Source organism: Canis lupus, chromosome 32 (genome assembly GCF_048164855.1).
Source record: "Canis lupus baileyi chromosome 32, mCanLup2.hap1, whole genome shotgun sequence".
Taxonomy (NCBI): Eukaryota; Metazoa; Chordata; class Mammalia; order Carnivora; family Canidae; genus Canis; species Canis lupus.
In genome coordinates, this window is record NC_132869.1 from 34,885,935 (window position 1) to 34,907,591 (window position 21,657).

General features: G+C 40.1%; 1 protein-coding gene across 23 annotated transcripts in view; it reads left to right on the top strand.

Annotated features, from left to right (window-relative positions):
* IQCH (IQ motif containing H) overlaps positions 1–21,657 on the top strand; it is a 214,043-nt gene that overhangs the window by 25,275 nt on the left and 167,111 nt on the right. For 19 of the 23 annotated variants that reach the window (XM_072809304.1, XM_072809305.1, XM_072809308.1 and 16 more), the window contains exon 5: positions 9,671–9,787. The exons of 1 other annotated variant lie outside the window; for it this stretch is intronic. In XM_072809304.1, coding sequence (XP_072665405.1) covers positions 9,671–9,787 — 117 coding nt within the window. Of the gene's footprint in view, positions 1–9,668; positions 9,788–10,118; positions 11,359–21,657 lie in introns of those variants that run through there. 3 more of the 23 variants (XM_072809324.1, XM_072809312.1, XM_072809315.1) reach the window with 3 other exon arrangements.

Genomic DNA, 21,657 nt, shown 5'->3' on the forward strand with positions numbered 1-21,657 from the left:
GGACATTATGAAAAATAAAATGGTAAGAGATGAGAAAAGAGAAAAGAGCAGATAAGGGTTACTTCCCAGATTGTCGCTCTGAGTCCTGCCTCACTTAGCAGTTGGTGGGTGGCAGGTTTTGCCTATGAGAAGGTAGTTGCAGGCAGGTCTGGGACATGTCTGGTGTCCAACCTGGATGCCAGGTGGATGAGCCAACCACTGTGAGCTCTGTCTTCTCCCAAGAAGCCAGGCTTTACGAGCACAGCAACTTTTAATAAAATACTGCTTCTTATCAATGGCTTTTTATTGAAAGGTTTTGAAATACATACCTAATGACATCTAACCCCTTAATGCTTTAACAGGATCTTTAAAAATGAACATATTCTGGGCGGGCTCAGTTGGTTAAGCAACTGGCTCTTGGTTTTACCTCAGGTCATGATCTCATAGTTGTGGGAGTGAACCCCACTTCAGGCTCTATGCTCAGTAAGGAGTCTGCTTCAGATTCTCTCCCCTGTTTACTCTCTCTCTTTCTCTCTCAAATAAAGTCTTTTTTAAAAAGAGCATATTCCAAAAAAAAAAAAAAAGCATATTCCTACTTGCCCACAATAACATTATCGTACCTAAAAAATGAGAAATAAGTTATGAATATAATAAATACTCAGGTCACACTTAAATTTCCCCAATTATTTCTCAAATGGCTTTTACCAATCCTTTATCCAAAGCTGGATCTGCTAAGATATATTCATTGTATTCGATTATTTCTCAAGGCTCTAATAATCCAAAGCAGAGATACTCTGTTCAGTTCATGGCTATAATCCGTACCCTGCCCTAAGTAGGCTCTCAGTAGAGGACAACATCATGGTTAGAAGTAGGAGTTCACAGCTTGGCTCCACCATGTCCTACCCGTCCCTTGGTGGGTCACTTAGCCTCTCTGTGCCTTAATTCCTCATCTGCAAAATGGACGTAAGGACAGCCCCTACCTCATAGAGCTGCTGTAAGGATAAGTGAGTTAACACATGAAATGTGTTTATAACAGTGCCCTATATGCGGGTGACTGTTACACAAGAGTCAATTCTTATTATTTGCTAATGAATATTTATCAACCTCAATGATGTACTTAATATGTGCCAGATACTTTAGGCATCAGCCAAACCTCTCTGCTCTCATGGAGCTTACATTCTAGTTGGGGTCGGGCAGTCATCAGGAAAAGAAAAAATGATTTGCAAAGTAAATATATAGTATGTTAGTTGGTGAGAGAAAAGCTGGGGGAGGAACCTAGGGACATTGGATGGTCTCATCTGTAAGGTGACACTTGAGCAGAAATCTAATGGACATGAGGGAATATCTTTGGCTATTTGGAGGAAGAACATTCCAGCCAGAGGAAACAGAACATGTAAAGACCCTGCCTTAGGAGTACGAATGATGCGGCAAGGTTGGGGTTTGAAGCAAACGGCCAAGAAGGAATTCTTGAGATGTCTTAGGTACAAAAAGGTGGTTTTATTAAAGCAGAGAACAACGTCTATGGGCAGAAAGGGCTGCTCTGGGGTTTTGAGGGCTGACCGGTTATATAGTTTCAAGTTGGGAGGGGTTAGGGATAGTGCAAGTCTCTCAGGAATTTTGAAAGCAAGGTCATTTATTACTATTTAGTAAAAACTTAATCATGAGACCCTTCAGATCTTCACTTCAGACCCTTCAGAAGGATATCAGTGGGTCCTATGCTTGGAGGAGGACTACCAGCATATATCTTGTGGGGTATAAACAAAGGAAGTTTCTAAAGGAATTTTTATGTGTCAAAGGAGACTTACAGGGGCACCCAAATGGCTCAGTGGTTGAGCATCTGCCTTTGGCTCAGGTTGTGATCCTGGGATCGAGTCCCACATCGGGCTCCCTGCATGGAGCCTGCTTCTCCCTCGGCCTGTGTCTCTGCCTCTCTGTGTGTGTGTCTTTTATGAATAAAAAAATAAAACCTTTTAAAAAAAGAATTATAGTACGTTATGATATTTTAGCATATGCAATACTGTTTTACTGTAACCAGTTACTATTCAATTGGTTTGCACATACATTTTTTAAAGAGGTTTATACTTTACAATGTACTATATCTATAGCTAATGAAACAAATGATTAAATGTGGTATTTGGGGCTATTTCTATCAAAAACAGGCATCAAAAAGGGCCCCTTAGGACTACATCTTCTAAGAATATTATTTCTATGGGAAGATTTGATTAGCTACATATTTATGACTTATGGCATCTTCTCCAGAAACATAAGTTACTTATTACAAGTGCAAAGACTACCCAAATTTTATTATATGGTATTCCATGGTTCAATAACATTTTAAAGGTGGCATTCCAAATTTCTCATGCCTTGCTCCATGGCTTACCAGGAAATACTAACTTCTGGGCATGCAGGAGAGTCATCATTCCCTGGCCGCCAACTCAAGAGGGTAGTTTATAGCAAAGGGAGAGAGGTCATAAAATTAGCAATTGGCCCATGTGCCATAAAAATTGGACAGAATGTCACCTTTGGCACATGCTACTGCTATACCCTGATGACTACAGCACTGTGGTATACTGTAATGATAACACAAACATAGTAAAAACAAAAAAAAAAGCCTTTCATCACTGGTAAGCTATTTCTTTCAAATATTTTAATTTTAAGGGTACTATGTGCTAGATGGTAGACATACGTATCTCTGTGCTGTGGGAAGCTCACGGTCTCTAGGTGGGCATTCTACAGTATGAGGAGCGCCATAATAGAGGTTTAGAAAAAATGCTCTGGTAGGGTTAGGGGGGCACACTGGAAGCCGGGGCTTTGTTATTACCAGTAAGTACATCACCTCTAAATTCTGTTTCAAGCACAGCTGTCTGCCCTCTGTGTCCTAGGCTGCCAGCTTGCATAGCACATCCTTACAATAATTCTGCAACACTGTAAGGACCTTCACTGACCTCTCATCATTTCACTATTTATCACTTTTGCCTTACTGTCCTCTTCCTTCTTAGCTAGGTTAGGTTGCATGCCTGTGACAGAAATTGTTGCTTCCCTACCCAAAACCCATGCCCCCTTCTGCATTACTGACAACTGTGGTTTTGTTCAGGGTGGCACACACCATGAGGAAGATCCCTCATTTCTGAGCCTTCCTTGCAGCTAAGTATGACCACGTGTCCCATCTGTCCAGTGCTCACCGAAGCAGCAGTCTCCTGGGGATTGATTCTAGGGAATGTTTTGCTTTCCTGATGAAAGGGTACAGTCAGGGCACCTGGGTGGCTCAGTGGTTGAGCATCTGCCTTTGGCTCAGGGAGTGATGCTGGGGTCTCAGAATCCAGTCCAGCATCAGGCTCCCCATAGGGAGCCTGCTTCTCCCTCTGCCTGTGTCTCTGTCCCTGTCTCTCTCTGTCTCTCTTAAATAATTAAAATCTTTAAAAATAATAGTAATAATAAAATGTTGGAATGAATGAATGACTTTTGTGGGGAGTAGAGGAAGAGAGATGGAGGTTAGGGGGAAGTCTCCCAGAGGACGTTGTACCTGACCTGAGCTCAAGTTTGGGAGTAAAAGTGTGCCCAGAAGACACCGAAGAGGAGAGCAGAGGACACTCCCAGAGAGGGAACAGCTCACTTACAAGGTGGAGAGAATGTATGGATGTTCATGAGGGAATGGAGACAAGGGGGCTGGAAGGTAGGAAGGGGCCAGATCATGCCCCCCATAAGGGAAACCACTGGGGGATTTGAAAGAGGTAAGAGACATCTCTTAATTAGTGATCCAATGTTCAGTCTTTCTAGAGGTTATGCAGAAGATGGATGGGCAGAAAGGAGACCACATAGCAACCATCACAGAGGTCTATGTAATAATCAAGGAGGGCAAACCAAAGCAGTGCCCATGAGGATTGAGAGTAAAGGATCTGAGAGACAGACAGGAAGTTGCATCAAGAGTGTATCACCCAACATTTTTTTTTTTTTAGATCTTATTTATTCATAAGAGACACACAGAGAGGTAGAGACACAGGCAGAGGGAGAAGCAGGCTCCCCACAGGGAGCCTGATGCAGTACTCGATCCCCGGACCCCGGGAATTATGACCTGAGCCAAAGGCAAACTCAACCGCTGAGCCACCCAGGTGCCCCCAACCAACATTTCTTTACAACACAGCAGCACGCTATGATGGAAAAAGACTTTGAAGTCCGAGACATAAATCAAATCCTGTCTCCTCACTTTGGGGTTGTAGGACCCTGAGAAGTCCCTCAACTAATTATCCTCAATGGTAAAGTAGTAATAATATCACATACTCCCTCATGTCCTTTTATTCTCTTTTTAAAAGATTTTATTTATTTGAGCGAGCGAGAGAGAGAGAGAACCCAAGTAGGGGGAGGACGGAGCCATAAGCAGACTCTACACTGAGCACAGAGCCTGCCGTGGGTCTTGATCCCACCACCCTAAGATCAGGACCTGAGCCAAAATCAAGAGTCAGATGCTCAACTGACTGAGCCATCGAGATGCCCTCCCCTCTTTGTCCTTTTATTATTTTTTTTAATTTAAATTCAATTAGCCAACATAGTACATCATTGGTTTCAGCTGTAGTTTTCAATAATTTATTGGTTGCATATAATACCCGGTGCTCACCACATCCCTCTGGTCCTTTTAAAGACTAAAGCGAATCAGTCGTGCATTAGGACAGTACCCACCTATTACAGTGCCTGGCACCAAATGGGTCTGAATAAATGTTAGCTCTCTTCCCCCAACGTTTCCCATAGTCTACAATTCAACTCCTATAGTAATCAGAAAACAAGAGGGGCACATCTGACTGGAAGTAGTTAAGTCTTAAGGTTTTGTGAACCTGAGGCAGTTAGGCAGCAGCTGGGCAATTTCGAAGCAGCTTGGAGTTAAGTGGTACTGTAATTGTGGGTCCCTTCCAACCCTAGCAGGGAGGTAAGAGGGGCTGTCCTAAAGCATACAGCGCTAGAGTTGAAACAATAACCCAACAATAAATAGATTTGAATCACACTTTAATTTTAAATACGACTTTTTACTTTAAAAAATTGTTTTTTTGGACACAAAAATATAGAATGAAATCCATGTACCAACGTCCAGCGTGAATAGTTACATGATTTTACAGTTGTTATTTCATCTCTTCCTCCATATTTTTTGGTGCAATCTTCTTTTGTTTTTTTATTTATTGATTCATGGGAGACACAGAGAGGCACAGACATAGGCAGAGGGAGAAGCAGGCTCCCTGTGGGGAGCTCAATGGGGGACTTGATCCCAGGACCCCCAGATCATGACCTGAGCCAAAGGCAGACGCTCAACCGCTGAGCCACCCAGGTACCCCTTTGGTGCAATCTTTTAAAGCAAATCCCAGAAATTGTATCGTTTTACCCTTAAGCACTTCAGATAAGGACTTTAAAAAAAAACAAACCCATAACTATTATCACATCTAACACATTTAACAATATATTAATACCAGAGAATTCCCAGTCCCTGTTCCGTTTCCCCCAATTGTCTTATAATTGTTGTTCTAATGTTTGCATGAAGATGTAAATAAGGTCCACACAGTGCATTTGCATCTCAGTTTATCCACAACATTACCCCCTCATTTAAAAAATGCCACTTATCTGCAGAAGAAACCAGGTCATTTGTCATTGAGTTTTTCTTTGCTGTTTGGATTTGGCTGATTGCAATCTCATGGTGTCATTTTATGTTTTCCTCTGTCCCTAGTATTTCTTGTAAACTAGTGGCTTTGTCTAAAAGCTTGACCAGATTCGGGTAACATCTTTTTGGCAGAAATAGGTCATAGGTGGTGCTGTTTACGTCCCCTTACAGGATATCAGGAGGCAATTTCTTTTTTTCTTCTAAAGATGTTAAGATTGATCAGTGAGTGTGAGTATTACTGGCTTGATCTAGCCTTTATAAAATTCCTCTAATGGTATTAGTAACCACTGATGTTTGCCTAAATACATTATTTCATTAGGGATTGCAAAGCAGTGATTTTTATAAATTCCACCATTCCTTCTGCATTTATTGGTTCTATGAAGAACTGTCCCTTACCAACTCTTTTTTTCTGAGAAATCTATTTTTCAGATGAACCACAGGATAAACGCTTGATACTTTCCCTTTATCTGCTTTCAAACTAATCTATCAATTTTATCAAGTAGTTTTTTTTTTTTTTTGCAAGAGGGGGAAAAACATTAAGAACTCATGGGTCTTTATATATATGAAGTGTTTCAATCCGTTACACTCATTATGTTTTGGCCAGTAGGCTCCTGAGTAGTGCTTTATCATTGCAAGATATTTACTGTACATTAGTCATGTCCCTCACAAACAACCCCGTGAAGGTAGGTATAATTACCCAGCTTTACAAATGAGAAATCCAGACCACATGGCTTGAACCACAATTTGAGGTCTATTCTTTCCATTAAATATAATAATGGTTGGAAGAATTAGAGTGTTAAAGGTGACTGGATTCTTCCTTTTTTTTTCTTCTGGTTTTAAGATTAAACAGTAGAAGTCTTTAACCAGTGGGAATATGATATTAAGCAGTATACACTTTAGAAGGCATTACTTGGGGCAAACACTGTTGAGAATAATGTTATGCTGATAATACTGTAACTTAGTAAATAGCCCGTCTCAACTTTGTTTGTGAAGCATTTCGATTTTGATTACTCTGTGTGGGATCTACTGCTCAGATGTATGTCATTTTATGGTCTGCCCATGTCTGGGGAGCTGGTATTACACGCTGCCTAGTGTTTTTAATTCAGAACTTCTTTGAATAGAAACCTTAGCCTCTTATGTTTAAACCCTCGTTTTAATAGCATAAGCTATTTCCTTCTTAGATAGCTTTGTAGGCATAGTAATAAAATAAATACCACAAAATCACTGATGAGATGAAAATTGAGCTCCCTGCTTCTGTGCAGCCATGTAGGTAAAACAGTAATTGGCTTTGATAATAACTTTTGTTCTTCCAAACCAAAGTCTAAATGAGAGTCACATTTGATATATCTGCTTGTAATTACTATCAAAAGGAGAGAATTCAAGGTTTAGATTGTTTAGTGACATAAAGTAAATCACTGCCTTTTCTTGATCAATTTAAGAAAAATTTCTGAAAATTATTTTTGATATTCATCTTACTGTTGGTAAAAGTTATCTTCTGGAGTTTGCTCTTCTGCTTAATGGAATGATTGATTTTGTTTTTCTTTTTTAAATTGACAACTATTTTTCTTGAAAAAAATCTTATTACTGGGTCTGCTAAAGAAGATTATGCTTTTAAGTGTTTTCCTATATATCTCTATAGGTGGTCTGTGAAACACTTTTAGGTTATGAATGTATTTGGTAGTGATTTGTAGTGAAACCATTTGATACATCAATGTTATTTAAATGTAGGCTCTTTTAATAGGTTTTTAAAAGGAAAATTTCATCATGTGTTATTACTATTTTGGTATACACATGTTTTGGTGCCAAAATAGTAAATATTAGAATATTAATAATTTTAAACAACCTCTCCCATTGCTTTAGAAGCCAACTAATACATAATTGGTATTACAGCCAATTCTTTTGGTCTTTTCTTTGGGATTTCCATTTCCATTTGGATTTCTTTCCATAAAGATCTACATCCATTGCCACAGAAATACAAAAAGGAGCAGAGAACTGAATTTTATGCCACTTTTACCAATGATTCTGTATTTGATAATATCCTCCTTCCACCACTACTATAGCCACACAAAGTTGATGGAGCATAATAAAACTAAGAAAACGGCTATGGCCCACCGAGCCAATGATTCCAGAATTAAAAAGTTCTAACAAAGCTTAGACATGATAGATGAAGCTATTACCACCAGTGTATCCTGGGTTCACATTTTAAAAACACTCTAATTACAGAAACCACATCCAGTCAATATAATACATATTAGCAATTTCCTAATCCTTAGTAGGATGGAAATTATTCTGAAAGTTTAATTAAGAAGAAAAAATTATGTTCAGGTATTAATTTCAATAAAAGAAGCACTCCGCTTCCATGCAAAAGCCCTGGAGTAGTGCTGTGAGTGTGGGTTACCCATAGAAGGAAAGCGGTTTATAAATAGGCACTGCATTGTTTTTGCAGCCCCTGTACTTTCAGGAGAAGGAAAGAGATATGCTTTACTTGCAACCTGTATCCCTGCACGGGTTAAATAAAGTGGACAGCTGAGGGCAGTTATTTAGAGATTTGGCTTAAAAACTGCTATTAAAAAAAAAAAAAAAGGTTTGGAGTCTGTGTTAAAAAATAACTTATCTGGACAGCCACACATTCCGTAGGTAGTTCTGGAGGCTTCCCCCTCACTTTGACCTTAGGCACAGCCCATTTATGAATGTGTATGATCAAATAAATAACTAGTTCATGAACTAATCTTCCTGATTGCCACAACCATCTTAACAATTGCACTAGATCACCCCCAGAACTAAGACTTTCTCAAAGGAAATTTTTTTTTAATTGCTCACAACACCTCCTTTTTCAAAAAGTCACAAAGGCTGGGTATTTTAGGATTCCATTTTTATAAAAGGCCCAGAATGAGTACATCTAAGAGATAGAGAGTAGACTAGTAGTTGCCAGGCCCAGAAGGAGGAGCAAATGGGGAGTGATTATTAACGGGTATGAGGTTTCTTTTGTGGGGCAGGAAAAATGTTCTGAAATTAGTAGTAGTGTTTGCCCAACTTTGTGAATATACTAAAAGCCACTGACTTACCTACTTTTAAAGGTGTGAATTTTATAGTATGTGAATTATATCACATGGCCTCAGAAACTCTCGGTAATGTCAAATTTAAGTGTCAGCTTACCTTTGAGCACCAAATCATAGAATGCCAAAGCTGGGGAGGGTGTGTATGGCAGGGGGTGTGGGGGCGGAGGAGGGTAAGGGCAGAGTTTGGAGGGTAGGGGTAAGGTGAATAGTTCTTCAAGAGACGCTCAAGTCTAATTGCTGCATTTTGCAAAGAAACTGACTTTCAAAGAAGGAAAGTGACTTACCCAAGGTAACACGCAAGCAGTCCAGGGGAAGGCAAGACTGGAACCTAGCTCTCTCCTCTTTTTCACCACCACTGTACTATCTTCTCTGGTGGTTTATAGTTAGGCATCTCAGCAGTAACTAATTTGAATTATTTAAAATGAGGAACACCTGGTTCAAGCGCCATCCTTTTATTTTTTTCTAATGAACGCACACGTTTTTCCTATAGATAGCAAGATCCCTGTGAAGGAGTAAATAAATGTGTTGCGGTAAATTCACCAGTCCAAAGTGAGATTTACCTGTAAATGTCCCTTGAGGAAAGTGGCCACATTAGCAGACCAAGAGAGCCCTCTACCTGTGTATTTGTAGTATAGATTTCATTGGCAAAATCCTTGACCTGGAAAGCTAAAAATAAATCGAGACCAGGTAATCTGGTCCTTTGTCCACCTTGGTTGGCTTCTGGTATTATTTTGGAGCAAATGAGTGGTGTCCAAGGATATATTTGTTCGAGTAATAGGATACACAGAGGAAAATCTACAGAAAGTTCCTTTTCTGTGAATAAACAGACCAATTAGCAGCCTATATATATATGTATATATATATATAATTTTTTGCAATAAGAATGACGTTAAAATAATTATTTTCAAAGAACTTCACATTCCTTTGAGAATATTTATGTCAGTAAGCATTTTTGTTCATTCAGCATGAAAGTTTCATTGTTTCTTTGTTTCAGCGAAAGATAGGGTTGAATGTAAAAATCATGCAGGATCCTGAAAACATTCACCACAGAGCTGCTGTAAATGCGAACTATGGAATCAGTTTGCCATATATTAATCAGAGAAAAGCATATGTAAGTAATGAGTTATTTTAATGAGCTCTTAATTTTTTTTTAAGAATCAAAAGTCAGATATTTTAGAAGATACAATGTAGATTTTAAGTAAAGATTTTGATCCTTAGAATTTTGGGGGGATGAAATGGAGAGGCTTTCATCCTGTTTATAATCACAAATGATTAAAACTGTGTAAATCTATTTTTTTAAAGATCTATTTGTAGCCCATTCAAATTTCTCTGTTTTAGCTGATGTTCCTAAATAATCTGGTATCATAATTTTAACAAGGATGAAATAATTTAACAACAAAAAGAATGAATAGAGAAATTTTACATATTTTATTCTTCGATAGTTGGCTTACCACCAGAAAAAAGAATACAGCAGCATTGTATCGGCTTCAATGGCATATAATCATCCAGGACATAAAAATTAAGAATATTATTCTAAATCTGAAGCAAGTATGGATTCATTCTCTGTCAGCAAAATTATGGGCGGGAAGAATAATCAAATGGAAATTGGCATTAAGTGATCTCAGAGTCTGTGCCTATATTTGCCATTGACTGGCTGCAAGGATTGCGCTTTCTATGTTGTGGGTTTTTCTTAGGAGATTTAAAAGTAGTGCTTCATTTTCATTGAGAAATTATTTGATTTGTGATTATTTCTAATACTGAAAACAACCACTGAGGTGACACCTATACATTTGTAAACACATTCTTAACCTTTGGCTTCTCTCAAAAGCTCTTAAATGTACACTTTGGGAAAATCAAAACTAAAAAAAGGTGCATTTTAGAATTAGATTGCAAAACCATTTCTAACCAGCATTAATCTTCTAAATTTCCTGCACAGACATTTTCATCTGCCTACTTCATTCGTGTAACTCTGAAATATATTTTTTAGTTTCTTTCTTTGTGCTTTATGTTATTCTAACAGGTTTGGCTTAAGAGCACTTTATCACAGAAATACTTCTATAGCCTAAGAAATAACCAGAAAGTTAGATATTTTTATTTCTGCTGAAACTTTATTTAAAATGTCACTGTGAATAATGTGAAAGGGTTTTTATCTGCTTCCCATGAGCCCAAAGCCCTTGAAATAAAAATATTATTTCTCTGGCTGCACAGACGGAAGCAGATTTCTCTTGTGTTGTTGTTGGTTCCCCTCCTTCAATCTAGAATTAATATTGGCTTAGCTGGTGGAGTGCTGAGGCTTTGTAGCCCAAGGCAACTGCTGCATTTCCAGCAAACTTTTCCTGATGAGTATGGAATCAAAGTTTAAAAAGGCACATCTCTAGAGTTAGAGAGGATTATGCTTGATTTTAATGAATGTGAGTGACAATTCAGACATAAACAAGAATTCAAAGTTATATCCAAAATTTGGGGCAGAACCTTAGCCATTTGTTATATTTTTTCCTTAATTCCTAAGAGGATGAGTGCTTTGATTATTGTGCCCATGAACTTCAAACACAGAGGGTTTGGGAAAGCACTTTGCCGTGCATGATATATAGATAATATACACTCATTTGATGTATTAAAGATCCTTTTTTTTCCCCACTAAACTTGACTCCACGAAAATCTACACCAGAGGGCTTCAGAATGTATGTACCTTATATACATTTTGCTCAATCTGACTGTTAGCACTTCAATCAAAATAGTTGATACTATCGTTTCGTGTTGTTATATGTATATATGATGGTAGTAACTGAAAATCAGTATTTTCATTTTGGATTTATAAAAAAAGAAACACTGTGCCCAAAAGTCCCGTTAGAGAAATATTCCGGTATTGGTTTTAAACAATCACATAGAGCATTTGGGAACAGATACAGTCGTGATTTACCACTTAACAAAAATGTTTTTGAAAGCCCTTCCCCAAACTGAAGCGATGTGTCTAGTGTTGTGATGTATAGTTAATTAGAAAGGCAGCATCAAGGCTAATCGCTTTTTAGAGCTACTCTAAACACTCCAAGGGGATGATGATTTGGCTGCCGAGGGCCATGTGTTTCTTACTTCTTATGAAATTTGTCAAAAGCCTGTAAATAATCTTTGACATTTTTGACAGAGCAAATTTGAATATGTAGTTGATTTACATGATTAGTTCCTAGAAACTGGTATTTTCTCCATTTTATGAGAAGTATATCCTTCTTGATCATAAAGGGGCTGGTGCAGAGATTTTAGAGCATTGAAAGTACATATACCCTAGACACACACGCACGCCTTCAGAATTTTATATCCTGTTACTATATGTAAAATCAGTACTTTTACCAAAAAAGTACTAAAAGTGGAACTCACTAATGATTTTTTCCAATATCTTAAATCTGCCAAATTATACAATAACCACAAGAGCCCTCTAACAGGTTTTAGAGTAGAGCCTCAAAGGCAGGGAGAGACAAGAAATCTCTGATAAATCAGCTTTGTACTTCCTCACTGACATGCAGTTCCAGTTAGACTTTCCAATGCAACACGCTACACAAAATTTGACTTTGATTTATTTCACTTAAATAAAAAAGGTTTCTTACAAGGCTTGAAACATGTATCTGTTAGCATGAATTTTAAAAGAACAATTATGAATGCATAACAAAATAGCCAAACAAAACATTGCTTTGAATCGCTGCACAAATAACTCTGATTATAACTGTTATGACCTAGAAAAGAATCGTAAAACCATTTTTCTTGTTGGCAACATATGAGTTGCTGTAGAGTTATATGCAGTTCTTTGGTCCCACTTTCCAAATAAATAAATATATAATGCAATGTAAACTTAGAATCCTTTATTTATTCATGAGGTTGAATTTAATACTATTATGATTTCTCGATTTTATGAGTCATACGTTATGCGGTGTTTTTCACGAACTTAGTTGGGTAGCAACCACACTTCACAAATCATAGTTTCATTCTTTACTGTTTCACTTGGGGTGTACATAGTAATCTCTCTCGTGAAAGTACATCCATTTCTGAAATGATAAAGTAATGAAAAGTGAGGCAATTGTGTTCGTGTCAAATGATTAGAAGAAGCACCAGAAGAAAGGGGCGGGGGGGGGGGGCTGTGTTTGGAGGGGTGGGGTGGGGAAGAAGGACTATTTCAAAACATGATTGTGTTTTAAGCCCATGCATATGGCCACAATTACAGTCACAACGTAATTTGGCAATGGTAGCAGAATTAGATTTAAACAAATTGATGTTACACTGCAGTAATTCAGAATGAGCTTGTTGCATTTATAAACCATAACAAGAAGCAGAGTGAATTAATAAACCCTTCTTGTCACTAAAAATAAAAAAGGGAATAATTGCTGAGCCGGAGTTAACAGATGAGTATAGTCAGCATCCTTTCAGCCTAGATATGAGAAAGTGAAGGTCACCCCCATCTCGGATGACAAAGAGGGAGCATTTTGTTGGTAAACAAATTAATCTTTTGAAAGGTCGCCATTTGTTTTAAGTTTTTATCCAGTTCTTGTCATCTGGAATCAGAGATTGACTGTCATTTCACCAGGCAGGGGTGCAGTTGAAGCAGACAAAGCTTGCTTCTGTACATATCAGCATTCCTTGACAAAACTCGGTGCCTGATTGTGATGCTATGGGCTGCTGGTTTACAGCTGTCTCCGGACAAGAATGCAGGCCCACCCCTGAATTCCAATAAGATGGGGCCTGCATATTCCGCCTGCTGTAAGCTGGCCCTCTGCCCACAAGTAAAATGTATTGTAGTTCAAGCCAGCAATTATCTCTTTTACTTCCTTCTGTGCTGCTTCTGTTCCTTTTTCCCAAAAACAGATGTGGGTATTCACTCAAGTTCTGCGTCTATTCTTTCTCACACCTGCCGGGTCAGAATTTTGACAGAGGTAGAGTCCGAGGGAGCCAGCAGACAACAATCAGATGGAGTTTCTTTGAGAACAGTTTAAGGAGAGAATGTTGGATTTTTTTTTTTTTTTTTCCAGGAAACGTGGAGTCAGCATCTTGGTCCCCCTCCCTTTCGCCAGGAGCATTTGGTAAATTAAATTAGTGGAACAAAAGGAAAATAGCTTTAAAAGACATTCAGAAATGCCATATCCTATTTATGACACACGGTCACTACCCACACTACCCACAGCAGCCACTTCTGTCACTCAGAAGAGCTTTCTCTCCAGGTTGCTTAGAGTTTTCCAGAGAACAGGGACTCCTCGTGTTCCTCCTGATTCCTAAAACATCTCCCACCAATATGGCAGTGGTGGTGGTGGTGGAAGGGGTAGTGTCTTGCCTTTGAAGGTGGCTGCTGTTTAGCACTCTAGTTCCACCTGGGTTTTGCGTCCTGGAAAAGCTGAAGGATGTGATGGGCCTTTTGTCATTGGCTGCTTTCGGGATCTGTCACGAAAGCCCTATATGACTCTGAGAGTAGGAAAAGGCTAGGCTAGAAGTTCCCTAACTTCTTGAGAATGGTGTTTCCTGAGTTTCTGTGCTGAGATGCAGCAGGCTTTCCCAGACCAACCCTATGCTGAACTCCAAGCACTTGCTAGTTCTCCCTGGAGGGATTCTGGGTCAGACTGCCTGGGGTGAATCTTGCCGGACAGGGACCCCCCAGAAATAGCCTGCATTGTTTCACGGGGAAAATGTCCATAATAAGAGTATCTCATAGGATCATGTTGAGATTTAAATGATAGAATCCAAAGCACTTAGCAAAGGTCCCAGTACAAATAAGTGCTCTGGAAACAATAGTTGTGACTAATAGCAATTTTCGCAGATTGTATTGTGCCATGTTTTATATTGGCTTTTAAAACTTGCATTAATGTAGGGGCTGAGGGAGAGAACCAAAATATTACTGAAATAGCTGCCAAGGATTCTACTTAATACTTCCTTCGATGATGCCTTCCTTCCCTCACTGTTATGAGGGCAGAGACCTTGCTGTCTGTTCCATTTGCCTGTCTTTCAGATCTTCCACTGCCCCAAGCAGTGTTTTGCACATAATAGGTGCTCAGCAAAGGACTGGTCTGTCTCTTCCTGCATCCAGTCTCTGATTAAAAACTAAGTGACCCCGATGCCAGAGTCTAGGAGTGAAGAAACGATGTTGCCAAACTGGTCCCCCTGGGTGTACCCTGGTTGCACAGGGCATCCTCCCACTGAGCCATCCTAGAGAATCTTCCTAGTGAAACATCCTTGCTCCTGGATTCCTGCAACAGCCTTGCCACCAACTAGATGTTTCCAAGAGCAAGTTACTCCACCTTGCTCATTCCCATCTTCCTGGGTTATAAAATGGGGACGTTGCATTGGAGACAGTCTGGTGTGGTGGGAAGGGTGTGGAGTCCAGTGGATCAGTTTGGGTCCTATCTGCCATATTCCAGTTGTCCAACCCCTGGCAAGCAAATGCAATCTTAAGGCCTCAGTTTCCTCTCCTGCAGAGTCAGGATAGTGGTGCTCATTAGGCAAGGGGGTCCTGGAAATTACAGATAAAATAACATTGCTGGAATGTAATAGGTACCTAATACTGCTCGTACCTTTGTGAAGAATGAGCTAATATTAGTAATCTCATCCTTCCTTCCCCTTCCTCACACCTGTGCTCCCAGAAAAGGATCTGATTTGGCTCCTTTCACACTCCAGTATAAATGAGTAATAAGGCTTACTGATGTTGTTTTCAAACTGTTTTGGGAAACTCCAGTGAGTTTCGGGGAGACTGCAAACATTTAATGCATATTTAATTTTTTTGATAAATATTTGAACCATTTTAAATTGCAATAAAGAACAACACAGACATACTTAAGTTAGGTACCAAATCTTCATACACGCTAGATACCATCCATGGGTTAGTTTGTGCTGTCAGGTCAGTTGTGTGGGTGCGTGGGCGTACGCACACATGCACATTTGAACTTCTTACAAAGGTGTTTTTTAATTAGAGTATATCTTTGTATGAGTCACATTTTGAAATTCAGATCTGCTCATATACACTCCTTAAGAATCATACAAATAAATAAGTGAAGGTTAAGTAAGCAAATACACGTCAAGGTCTTAAAGCAGTGACTGGCCGCTACGAACCATTCAGCTGGTGTTAGCGTTACAACACATGTGTGTTACTGTGCATTCAAAGCCAGGCAAGTTCTCTGGAGCTCACATTTGGCAGCATAATAATCAATGGTGCAATTACAATAATACACATCGCACTGTGATAATACAGCATCATCTCGTTGCTAATTTTAGGTTTGACTTGGTTCTCACCTGGTCAGAAATGTGCTGTACAATCTCCATTTGGCAGTACAGGGTTGCCGTGTTACTTTGCTTACAGCTGTACATGAGAGGTCAGCAATAAAACATCCTCTTAACATTTGGACTCAACATGCAAACAAAATCAGATTGTTCTGCAGTTGAGTGACTATCTGAAATAGGAGGGTTGCCGAGATAACCGAGAAGAAATTTAAATGGGACAAGATGGAGTATCTTACAATGTGACAGGACGCATTTGAAAAGTACTTCCAACCCCTCAATAATAAGAGCACTTACTAAACTGTGCCAGACACCGCGCTAAGGGCTTTCCGTACACTCTCACATTTAACCCTTATACCTATAAAAACAGGTGCTATTATTATAACCATTTTACACATAAGAAAAGTGAGACTAAGATTAAGCTACTCACCCAAGGCTACGAAGTAAGGAAGGGGAGTTAGGATGCAAATTATTTATGAAATCTACTGGACAAATCTCAATAAATGAAGTACCCACCAATCCTTAATTACTAGTTGTTAGATATTGTCAGTGATTCCATTTTGAAATGAAAAATTCCTACTATTCTTTAAAGCTTCTGGACGATTTTAATTGAGGGAATTCCTGAGATTATAAACACCATATCAAATTGTTAGCTATTTGAAATTCCTTATCCGTTGGTGTCAGAATGTTCTCCATCTTGTGTATGCAAGAAAAAATACAGAAATAAATTGTATGCTGAGGTGGATGTAAGGTGAGAGTTATCATCTATAAGTCTTGACTTCTTAATTTGCCTTCATCAAGACAATCTCACTGTTTCCAGTGTTGATTTACATATAATGTACTTATTTGCATATATAATTCAACATATAGAATTATATTAGACTGTACAGAACTTGCATTTATTTACATATCAGCATTCTATTTAAGGTTGCCTTTGAAAAATAGCTTCCACTCCTGAAAATAAATTTGGAAATCTTTGGCATGGAGTATTACTTCTCCCATGGGTTTTTGGTTTTTAACAAGAGTAAATCCTCTATTTAATTAAACCAAAGGAGTTAGACTCTATTAAGGGATTTCAAGCATGAGTGGACAGGGAGAAGGGAGATTTGGGGATGTAGGAAGAGAGCCTTTCACTGCCCTGGCATCATCCCAGGTCAGCAGCCACCTGCTAACCAGCTAGCCTTGCTTCCTGATGTGATCTAGAGCCTTTGTGCTTTGTGACTTGGGCTTTGGACTTGAGTTTTGGTAGCTAGGAGACTATGTTGCAAACCTCATAATTGCACTTTGAAGCAAAAATTACGTAGTTAGTGGAGCCTGATTCAGCTCTATGATAGGTTGAGGGCATCAGGGGTCCATGGATAGAACCATATTTCAATATACTTGGTTTCCATTGTATACTGTCTTATGGATTTATGAAAACATTATTCTGAGAAGGTGTGTGTACATGTCACCAGAGTCCCAAAGGGATCCCTGATCTCCCCTCCCCCGCTCCCACAAATTAGAACTCCCTGTGATAGATTTCCTTCTCTTTCACACAAATATCCAATGTGGGGCAAAGTGTATATCAGAACAGAGAGGTATACTAAAAACTCTGTAATCTCTATGGATAAATGACCCACTTCTCTTAGTGGATGGTACAGGAGACCTATCAAAGAAGTGGATATATCCACTTATGAAAATCTACCACTGCAGATTTTCATAAGAATTGCATCATTGTGAGAGAAAATATAAAACCTCCTGCTTTCCTCTAACCACAGTGGCTTTTCCACTACAAGGAGGAAAAATGGAACTGCTACATAAGAGGTAATACTTGCATTTTTAGAATGAGCATTCTACTTGGAATGAAGCAAAGGAAAACTACTATAGCAAGTAGCACAGTAACATTAGCCACAAGAGAAATGGGCCTAATAGAATTGTTTTTATCATGGCCCAGGTTAATTATCCACTGAGAGGTACTTGAGATGAATAAATACAATTGCTGTGTTCTCCAATATTCTAACCCATTGTACCTTAAACTGTACTTGAATTCAAGTATACATTCCTAGCCTTTTAAAACCCCATCGGTAGAACAGAAGTAAGTACCCATAGACTCGAGTAATTCACCCTATACTTTCTTTAAAAGCATCCCCTCTGAATCAGAATGTGTAATGTAAGCCCAGAAGACGCTTATTTGGAGGAGATCCTTCTCGTTAGGCCATAAAGTTGGGACAATATGCCACCAAAATATCCAATTTATATAGTCTTTTGATTTCCATCTCTATCTGTAATGATAGCCTGAATAAATCTGTTTTGTGGTTGGCAACCACGAAGTCTAGAAGCAGCCGTGAGCATTTCAGTGGAAAGAACCATAGACCAAGAGGAGACTAAGGGGACGTGGACACTAATCGGGCCCCACCACTGCTGTAATAGCCACGCTGTCATGAGAACATCACTGAGTCTCTAAGGACTGAGATGCCCCACCTGTATTCTGAGAAGACAAATTGGCTTGTTCAGAGTCCTTGTCGTCAGGGCCACCGCTCTGATTCTGTGATTCCCAGATCAATGCTGCCTTGGCACCTTGGGAACTGCCAGTCTCTCAGGGGAGACAAAGAAATGATGGGTGTAACTGCCCCGGGGCAGGGAAGGGTGCTGCATCAAGATAGGCCTTGGAGGAGCTGATGGGTGTGGCTGAGAGGAGAGGCCTGCTTTGGAAGCACTGGAAGCTCTACAAGCAAAGGCAGAGGTCTCTGTTCCTCTGAACAGAGAGGGTGGCTTGGAGCTTGCCCTAATCATCTTGATTTTTTATAAAGGGAAAAACCCAAAAGACATGGCTGGATGGGTAAGGCCAATGGATGGTTGGCCTTGAATGGGCTACTGAAATCTACTTGTGTGATCTCATCCTTGATCATAAAGAGAAGGGCTGAAGGCAGTTACTGAAATTAGATCACTATTCCAGATGCTCTAACTGAAGGTCAGCTTTAGAATTCTCCTGAACAATCTCTCTACTTGATGTCCTCATTGGTTATTAAACTTTATTTCCTCTCTCTTTGGCCATAAAGGTTTCTCAATTAGATTATCTAGCGTTATCACTTGAGCTTGCTCAATGTTCATGAACCGGCCTATTTAAAGTTCTACAGGCAGCCTTCCCCCTGACCATTTACATCCAGCTCTGTCCCTATAATATGAATGGCCACTCAGAGCTGCCAATCTAGCCAGATGGATGCCGAATACTTCCCCACTGCTACCTAGGGCTCTACAGGAACCCCATCCCTAATCCTCACATCTCACCTCTCCCTTCAGCATTAGTCCAAAGCAGGATCTGGGGCAAGATTTGTGGAGGCAAGAGAGCCGGGGAGAGCACCAGGGTGACCGACTCCTGGCAAATGCTGTCTGCCCTCCCCTCCTTTCCCCCCTGCATACTTTTTCCACACACCCCTTCCTCACTGCCAGTTACCAGCCTCAGCACTGGACAGTGTGAGCCCCACCACCCCAATATCACCTACTTGCTAACTCACTCCCAACTGTCCATGCAAAGAAATGCCTGGGGGACTGTCTTCATCTGAGTGTCTTCTAAGTTACAGAGGTGTTTCCAAACTTATCTGTTTATGCTAAACAGAAAAAAAGGCAGAGTGTTCACGGGAGAGGCTTTTTTTCTTCCTTTTTTGCTCTTAGTGAGAAGTAAGAACCCTAAGAAAATGTCCAGCATTCTTTTACTTAGAACAGGAGTCATGAAAGTAAGTCCAATGGGCCTGGGACGGTGACAACAGACCGTAGTGACTGGGTGTAGCACTAAGTCTTTATCACTGGAGTGCATTGTTATGGAGACAGGCCTTCCCTGGAGGAGGCGGCCACTGCAGCTCTAGCCCTATGGCAAGGTTCTCAGGAGAAGCTGAAAATGCATATTCATATTTTTGGTGAAATCTCTTGATTCGCAGTTGTTTGTTCAGATAATTTTTAAAAATCCCACGTAGTTCAAAGAAAGTGGCCTCCAGTCTACACCTGTATTGCTGGTCGGCAATTTGCAGCTTAGAGAGCCCAGGAATGCTACTAATTTGCTGCAACCCAGGGTGCGACCCTTGACTTTACAGGATTAGAGATTTCATTTTGTCTGAGTTAGATCAGTCTCTGGGATGCAGCTGAACTCATAAGAGACTGACATATAAACTGGAATGCCATTTTATTTATTCTAAGAAGAGCTGTAATGGTCAGACAAGGCAGAATGTTCCAGTGAGCCTGATCTGCTGAGCACATTGTATCCTTCTTAGAAAGCTATACGGAGGCCCAGTCAGAAGGCTGCTTAGTGAACAGGGAAACTGACTGAGGGTAATTAGTCGGATGATCTTCATGGTGAGCAGCATCACACATTTATAGTCCGATGCATCCATCTGTGAAGCTCCTCCTGCCAAAGGGATATGAATACATCTCTGTGGAGTGCTTTATGGACACTGAGAAATTCTAACTCTCTGATTCAACTTTTTATAATAAATAGCCAATATCTGCTTGGACTTGACTCTGTGAATTCTCTTGCACTGTGCTGAACTTCTCATATCTGTGTCTACATCGATCCCTGTGGAATGAGTGATATTACTCCCATCTTACTGATAAACTGAGGCATAGAGAAATTATGTTACTTGCTCCAGCCATGCGGTTAGTGACTGGGACAGCCCAGATTCAAATCCCAGCCTATGTTCTTAACCACTGCCTTTCTTTTTATAATTTCCTATAAAGGGCCACTGCCTTCAATTGGCACCTAGTTTCTCTGACAACACTAGTCACACGACATTCCATTCGGGGCCTGGGTCTTTTTTTTTTTTTTTAATTTTTTATTCATTTATGATAGTCACAGAGAGAGAGCGAGAGAGAGAGAGAGAGGCAGAGAGAGAAGCAGGCTCCATGCACAGGGAGCCTGATGTGGGATTCGATCCCGGATCTCCAGGATCGCGCCCTGGGCCAAAGGCAGGCGCCAAACCGCTGCGCCACCCAGGGATCCCGGGGCCTGGGTCTTTTAAAGCAACTTGGGCCCAAGCAAATCGCATTGATCTTATACTCATTTTTTTAGCTGAAGGCTCAGAGTTGGGGATAGGAGTGGGGGAACATGTCTCCTTGTCACTACTCTATCTCCCTATCTGAGTAATTGGAGTACCCAGAGCAGGAGAGAAACCCTGACTAGAAGAAACAGGAGGCGTGAGGCATCAGGAGGAGAATGAGAAAGATGAGAAGAGAGATGGAGAAAAAAAACAGTAATGCAAAGTACCCTTGGGGATTTCTTGGTGAGATACCCTGTTTCCCTATCTCCCAGGGAGAGCCCAGGCAAGTTACTCAGCACTGGACAGTTTCTGAAGCCACTGTGGCCACTTAGAGCAAAAGAATTCTCCTTTCCCCATGCTTGGCTGGTGAGAGGCCCAGATGTGGCTGGTGGTCAGGTTCAGTTGTCCTACTATCTCATGTGACCTAAGCACTCTGTTTAATATGTTCCTAAGAAAATTATCTTCTGGGTTTCAAAACACTGTTTTCCATTTCTACCCAAAAGGGGGGGCTGATCCTTGTAGAAAGTTATCAGGAGACACTGTAAAGTGAAAACAGGCACTGACCCAAGAGAGGTAGCTGACCACTGAGAAAACATTCCAACATCCTCCTCTTGACCCATTTAAAGATATATTGGATACCTGATACTGGATTCATGTAATATAACCATAGTTTAGGGAGAAAGAGGATTGACTTTCTGCCAAGGATTTTTACAACTGTACCCCTCTCATTATG